This window comes from Sinocyclocheilus anshuiensis, unplaced genomic scaffold (assembly GCF_001515605.1).
Source record: "Sinocyclocheilus anshuiensis isolate Anshui unplaced genomic scaffold, SAMN03320099.WGS_v1.1 scaffold1034, whole genome shotgun sequence".
Classification (NCBI taxonomy): domain Eukaryota; kingdom Metazoa; phylum Chordata; class Actinopteri; order Cypriniformes; family Cyprinidae; genus Sinocyclocheilus; species Sinocyclocheilus anshuiensis.
In genome coordinates this window covers 416,973-424,255 of record NW_015538015.1, presented here as the reverse complement: position 1 = coordinate 424,255, position 7,283 = coordinate 416,973, and the positions used below count along the sequence as shown (strand labels likewise).

General features: G+C 35.3%; 2 protein-coding genes across 2 annotated transcripts in view; both read left to right on the top strand.

The window, feature by feature from the left end:
* adam9b (ADAM metallopeptidase domain 9b) overlaps positions 1-5,138 on the top strand; it is a 21,553-nt gene extending 16,415 nt beyond the window's left edge. The window contains exons 20-22 of the mRNA XM_016473559.1: positions 2,338-2,434; positions 2,594-2,640; positions 4,563-5,138. Coding sequence (XP_016329045.1) covers positions 2,338-2,434; positions 2,594-2,640; positions 4,563-4,620 — 202 coding nt within the window. The 3' untranslated portion in view covers positions 4,621-5,138. The remainder of the gene's footprint in view (positions 1-2,337; positions 2,435-2,593; positions 2,641-4,562) is intronic.
* Positions 5,139-5,615: 477 nt separating this feature from the next.
* get4 (guided entry of tail-anchored proteins factor 4) overlaps positions 5,616-7,283 on the top strand; it is a 19,056-nt gene continuing 17,388 nt past the window's right edge. Inside the window, exon 1 of the mRNA XM_016473563.1 lies at positions 5,616-5,796. Within this exon, the coding sequence (XP_016329049.1) occupies positions 5,657-5,796 (140 nt within the window). The 5' untranslated portion in view covers positions 5,616-5,656. The remainder of the gene's footprint in view (positions 5,797-7,283) is intronic.

Below are 7,283 nucleotides of genomic sequence, written 5' to 3'. Positions count from 1 at the left end.
ATTTTGGATATATATCAGGTACAGTACTTGCCAAATTTTCTCAAGGAAAAAAAATCTCTCAACTAATGCTGTAAAATATACATGAGAGTCAGTTGGTACTGCATTATAATATTTAAGGTTAAAATTGATTTGTGTTGTACAATTGCTTAAATTGCACTTAATTAAGTTTTTATAATAATTAAGTTACAATTATTCAGTGTTTTTTTTTTTTTATATAGCCTACACATTTAAATAGTGGCTGTCATAAAAATGTGGACGGATTTATTTAAACATAAATAAAACATTAAAGAACAGTAAAAAATTATAATGAATGTTATATGGTGCATATATTTAGCAAAATGCTCCTCTCTACAGTTTATTTTTCTGGCTGACTAACGAGCTTATGGTCACCAAATATGCTTTCTGAGGTAAATGTGATGTTACATGAATTGTTTACAAGCTGTTATATTGACGTCTTTGCGCAGCTGAAACACTGACTGAGCGAGTACATGAGACAGGATATGCATTGTAAAGTTGTACTTTCTTTTAACTTACCTTCGGCTGTTTAGTCATGTTTATTTTGTGCTGAAACTGGTATTAATGTGGAGGAGATGATCAGATCACGTGCACCTCGCGCTGCCGCGTCTGTTGAACTGAGGCGCTACAGCGATCTGTCACTCCACATTAAACAGCGCCAAAAAGGCATTTATTGTTTGAATACTGCAATACAATGGACATAAATTGAAATCTGAGACTTTGTTTCAAATTAAAAGTACCAACGCACAATGCTTATTGCGATTTATTGGATGGGAGGTGCGCTTCAATATTCCATCCATTGACTGAAAACAGGCTCGACTAATCGATTCTTGGGATTTAAGAATCAATATCGTTTTGGAAAAATGAGAATCGAGATATCAATATTTTTTACCCAGCCCTAATGTCTTGTGTTCAATCTTTGATGTTTTAATATCGCTTATTTCATTAGTAAACAATGACTGATTTACATGTGCATCAATATTCCGATATTAAGCAGAATATTCCGAATATTGAGTTGTGTAAACGCGACAATCCGATTTTTCTGATTCTGTTTATAATCGTGTTCTTTTTCCTCAAATTCCAGTTGGAATCTGGAAGGAATTGTGGTTCCCATACTTTTATTTGTGCATTTAACAGTTTATTATAAAAGTGCCTCTGTTTAACATTTTTAAAAGGTCCGTCAACCGAACAAAATGCAAAAAATTTAAAAATAAACAAATAACTCGCAATGTTAGGAAATAAAAGAAACATCAACACATATCTGTAGTGACGAGAAGACAATTTTTTAAATAGAATTATTAAAAGAAATGAACATGAACGATATTATTGTCTCTCTAAACCCCTCCTTTCCGTGAGCCTGCTCTGCTCTGATTGGTCAGATGGCCTAGTCTGTTGTGATTGGTCTACGGCATACAGCGCGTGTCGGAAACGATACGCCTATTTCAATAGTTCTGTATTTTGAACGCTCTATAGAAAATATAAACATCTATTATTTATCATACTTACAAGTTGTGATTCAGTGGAGCAGCTGGTCCAAATAAACAGGATACTGATCCATCTTTCAACAGCAAGCGTTTTGTGAATCCCGCATTGAACTCCCCGAGATTAGAGAAGCAATCGTCAGTAGAATGACGTGTTTGTGGGCGGGGTCAAGTTGTTCGCAGCCAGCCAATAGAGAGCATAGGTGTGCATTATGCAAATGTGTTACCCTGTGACGTGTAGCCGTCACGGAAGTGGGATTCGAATTACTAACGACTCGTTTCAGCTGTTCAGAGTCGATTCTTTATTTTGGGAGACAATAACTTTATTTATCGTGCACTTTCAGCTTTACAACTTTGCAGATCGTTTACATTCACATACAGCTAGCTACATTACACACTGCATGAAAGGCAATATTGCAAATGGCATAATAGGGGCACTTTAATAGCTAAAAGAGAGCGAGCAGCAATATTTTTAGACCAGCAACCCAAGATTAAAACTTTCTGTTGCTGTGATGACTAGAAAACATACACATTAACATTTACCAGTGCTTTCCGTGGGAAGGATAATAATGTCATGCAAATTGCGTCAGATGGCACATTCTGTACTGAGCCTCAGTTGCATAGAAAGGAGGAATGGCTGACTTCATTTATATTCACATAGCATGAGTTTCTGGTTAAGCTGGATTGCGAGTGGCATGTGAAGAAGGTGCAGGTTTGAAATATTGCACGACTGGTGAATTCACCCTGATACAGTTCATGTTAACAAACACAAACTCAAAAATGTTTGAAAATGATTGCCAAATCTTCTGACATGAATATTTTGTTTAACATTTTTCGACAGGTCAACGGATGCAACAAATGGTCCATCAAATGCGCAGTCAAATGTGGAAGCAAACGGCAGTACAACAAGAGTGTCAACCCCACAGTCAATGACACAGGTTCAAACCAATGTTATTTTAGTATCAATGATATTCTATTGTAGTTTTTGTTAACGTATTGAATTCGACTTTTTAAAATCTTTTAACATTTGTGTTTTTGTCATTTTTAGTTGTTATTTTTTAGTTTGTCTATATAGTATTTATTAATGTTTCTTTCAGCCACCTAGACCAGCACGTCTAGTGGATACCTCAGTGACTCAACCAAGGTAATGGCACTAGAAAAATCAAACGCAACCTAAATTTTATGTACTCTCTATTGATTTATTGGTGGTGTTTGCCAAGGCAAGCAACAGATCCCTAACATTAAAGTCCCCATGAAATTAAAACTGTGGCTTTTTAGTATAAAGTCTTAAAGCTATCTAAAAGCTAGTATGCCCAAAAATGAGATGTATGCTTTGTCTTTTTTTTTTTTTTACCACCAATATGGATCAACAATTTTGATGACATTAATTCTGCACTTCAGTTTCTCTTCAGATTTTTTCGTCCAATTAAATGCTCTCAAGATTATAAAAAAGACGATAAAACAGTGTCTGGAACTGGTCACTTGTTCACACACTATTTTCTGTATGGTGAATGGAACTATATAGAGGATGGTGAATGATTCCGACTGCTTTCCATTGGTTTCACGTCAGTGTCACTTGAATCGCCACAATGCACACCCAGTCCAGAGACATGATTTGTTGCAGACCACAACACGTATCCGACCCATTTGAATTCTACACACAATGCTTTTAGAGCACAGTGGAGGTGATCAAACATTGCAAATGGTTAAACAGCCTCAACTTTATTAACAGCACTGACAAGAAGAGGAGTTAACGTCATGCTCCAACATAAATGACATACTTTTCAAACTACACATGATAACTGTTGTAGGGCTGTGGTGTAATTAAAATGTTATTAACTATAGGGAGGAGTCTTTGAAATGTCCCAACCTGACTTGTTTCAGTCAGAAATATGTTCAAGCCACTTCACAGGGACTTTTAAGTATCACATGTTTGGCGTTTATCTTGTTCTGCATGTTTGTGCTTCAGACATGAATGATACCTAAGATCTAGCTTTTTGGAGAAGACGTGTGCTATTACATTTCTGGAAGTTTGTTGTTTCCGCCAGGGTTAAAAGAAAACTACTTTTCATCTCATATTTTTTATCGCAATTCTGTTATATTTCACTATTCTCCCTTTTTTTAAGGATTGCAAGATATAAACTAAAAATTGCAAGATATAAACTTGCAAACCTGGGGAAAAAGTAATTTGCAATTCTGACTTCTCAGGATTATGAGTTTATATCTGAAAAGCAAAGTCTGAATTGTGAGACATAAACTCACAGTCCGTGGTGGAATAAAAAGTAAAAAAACATAAACAAAAAAAACAGATACTTAGAATTCAGAGGGGGAAAAAATCCAATTTGCAAGATGTAAACAGAATTTGGAGAAAAAAAGCCAAAATTGTGAGATGTAAACTCAGAAATCAGAGAGAGAAAAAATCAGAATTGTGCGATATAAACTCTTGTGAGAAAGAAATTCTGAATTCTGGGAAGAAAAAAAATCTGAATTGCGAGATAAGTTGCAATTACTTTATTTTTCCAATCTATGGCAGAAATGGGCTACCATATATTTAAGCAATTTTCACCTGCCAAAAAAAAAAAAAAAAAGCTGGTATTTTTGTTTACATTTAAGTACAATGTAACATGTATGTACAGTATATTTGATCAAATCATTAATTTTAATGTTAGTACATAGTTAAAGACACTATATTAACAGTAGTTATATAGACACAATATAAAGTGGGTCCAAAACTTTTAATGCCGAGACATATCTAGCCATATAAATTATCAAAAACTTTGGCCAGTAAGCAAACAAACAAAAACTCTGTGCTATACAAACCACTCAGAATATCGTAGCAAATGCATAGCAACATGCCTACAACCAATTAGAACACCTTAGCAACCACATAGCAGCACCCTTGTGGTGGCAAGTTTTGCACTGTCAAACACCATTCAGAAAATGTAGAAAAATCTAGTTCATATGTACTTCTATTTGAAAACCCCTTTTCTTTTCATAATCTATCGCTTTTATTTCACTGGTGTACAACTCATCATGACTAACCTGACCTGCTTCTCAACCTTACAGTCAAGGGCCAGGAGTCCCCAGACCAATCCCGCCAAGACAGACCCAAGTACCAGTATGAAGAAGGAGTGACGTTGCACAGTTGTTGCTTTTTGTATTGTATTCTTACTTGACCCACTTTTCCAAAGAAGTCTGCAGCAAACCTCTGATTGCTCTGAATTGTAATCACCTTTTCTAGAATTTTTAACGGATGAAGGACCAATGCTGTTCTGAACTGGTTGGGGAAAAAGAATATGCGGTTTATAATTATTTAAAAAGATGTTTACAGAGATTTATCATTTTCTTTTTCTACAGTAAGTGATGACAATATGACCTCTGAAAGCATATGATGGTTGTTAATATTTATTGCCTTTGAGGGAAGAATTCATTTCTCCTTGATTGAGCTGCACTGTAATCCTGAGTTCAGTTCAGGGATTCATCCAGGACAGCAAACTAGAAATCTGTTCGAAATTTTGCCTATTTAGTAACATTCAGAATAAAGCTTCTCTTTTTTTTTAAATGCAACATTCTGTTCTGTTAGTTAGATTAGCTCTTTTAATACCATTATTTTGATCTAAATTGTAAAATTTGTAATTTTACCCACAACATCTCTTTTATATGTACCTTTTTTGTCAAAATGAAAACAATAAAGTATGTTCTATATTTAAACTGTTAATCTCTTGCTCTGGTCTTGCTTACATACTTTTAATACCTTAAGTATGTTATGTTGGTTACTGAGAAGAAATTTGTTGGATTCATTGAAAGTTCCTTTACCTCTTTTTCATATTATATTTCTGCAACACTATAGAATAACACTTAACCAAAAACAATGGTGGTATATTATTTTATACTTATTATTGACTGACAGAGTTATTGATTGATTAACTGAAGTAGTTCATAGATCATTGGACATAATAATGTACATTTCGGCCATAATTGGCCACCTTTATATTTTTATACGTGTCTCTCCATTGTGTCAAAAGTTGCATTTTATATGTTGTATTTATCTGTGATGATTAAAACGAGAGAACAAATATAAGTAGTATCTGTGGATGGCATAGAACATTGTACGGCGAGTCTGAGGGCTCAGTAATCGCGTTTGGTTGGTCGGAGCAGTCATGTCGGAGCAGGAGTCTCTGAAGAGCTCCAGCGCGAGGAACCGCGGAGGAGTACAGCGAGTGGAGGGCAAACTGAGAGCCAGTGTGGAGAGAGGGGACTATTATGAGGCGCATCAGATGTACCGGACATTATTCTTCAGGTGAGCCTTATCGTTTATTACAGGGGTAATAATGACAGGCCCGGGCCCTGTGGCTTCCAGATCTTTCTTGTTGTCAACCGAGCGCGTTCCTCGGTTGTGCTGATTGGCCAACTCCTCATCATGACCCGCCCCTTGGATCACATCTAATCTCTGATTGGATATTCCCGATGTCATTCACGTCAAAATATCAGCGTGAGCCTTGTAGCTACATGCTAATCTGAAGAACAAGGTTGATTACAAATTGCACCATCGGAATAATCTGTCAGTTACACTATAATATAATAACACTTAATCAAAAACAATGTTGTATGAAACGACAGTGAGATTAACCTGGGCATTTCCTAGAATTTAAGCATTTTAACAATAGAGCTTGTAATTGTGAAATTTTAAGTTTAAAGTCTCTCTCTAAAATCATCCGATAAATTCAGACCAATGTGATAAAGACAGAAAAAAAAATATTAAAACCATACCTTCCATTCATTCTTCCTTTTGTTGACCTGCTGTCTAGTGAGCTGCCTACCTAGGCAGCATTTTGGGCATCATAGTCTCATAGGCTCAATAGCGGGCCATCATGTTTTCAACCTATCTAGGCAACGTTTTCAGGAGCTTCAAGTCTATTAACCTGCAAGCCAAGATGGCATTTATAGGCATTGCTTTGTATTTGATAGCAAAACATCTTTTAATCACTATGTTGAGACAAACAACACCAGTATCAAATATTACATCAGATTGCAGATAATAAAGTAAAAATGCCAGGATGATGCAACTGTACCGACATAATAATGAAAAAGAAAAAGCCTAATTAAAATAGAATAACAGTTTTAGTAGTCCGAGATAATATTTTATTACTGTTTCTTAGTAACAGAATAACAGCATATTAATATTTGACAAGTCACAAGGTGCAATCTACATGAAGGAACATGCAGAAAAAAACAGGAAATGAAATCAAAGAAAGGATCCCTGCAGACCTTCATGACTGTGTGTCAAATTCAGAAAGTATCAACAAATAAAATATCAGAGAATGTGACCTTTTATGGCAAAGTTAGTTCAGGTTGTAAAATGTCATGTGATGGAAATCCCTGAAAATTCATGGTATTTGTTATCTAAAAAAATACTGAAAAATAAATGTAGGCATATTTGAAACATATGAAAATGTTATAATCACATGTTTTCAAGATATAAAGAATATGTTATTGCATTTTACTTGATAGTTACATCACATGATGCGTAGGGCCAAATATATATATATATATATATATATATATATATATAGATAATAAAACGCGAGTTTAGTTATGGATTAGTTTTTTTCCCGGCTGTCAGTGAAGACACGTGTGATGTAACTATGCCCTGTCCACACGAACGCGGTTATTTTTAGATATATAAATCACACGCAAATGCAGCACCAGTTCACTGAAACGAACATTTTTGAAAACGCCTGCCAGGGTGAAGATTTTCAAAAACTCCGGTTGCAGTGTTATCGTGTA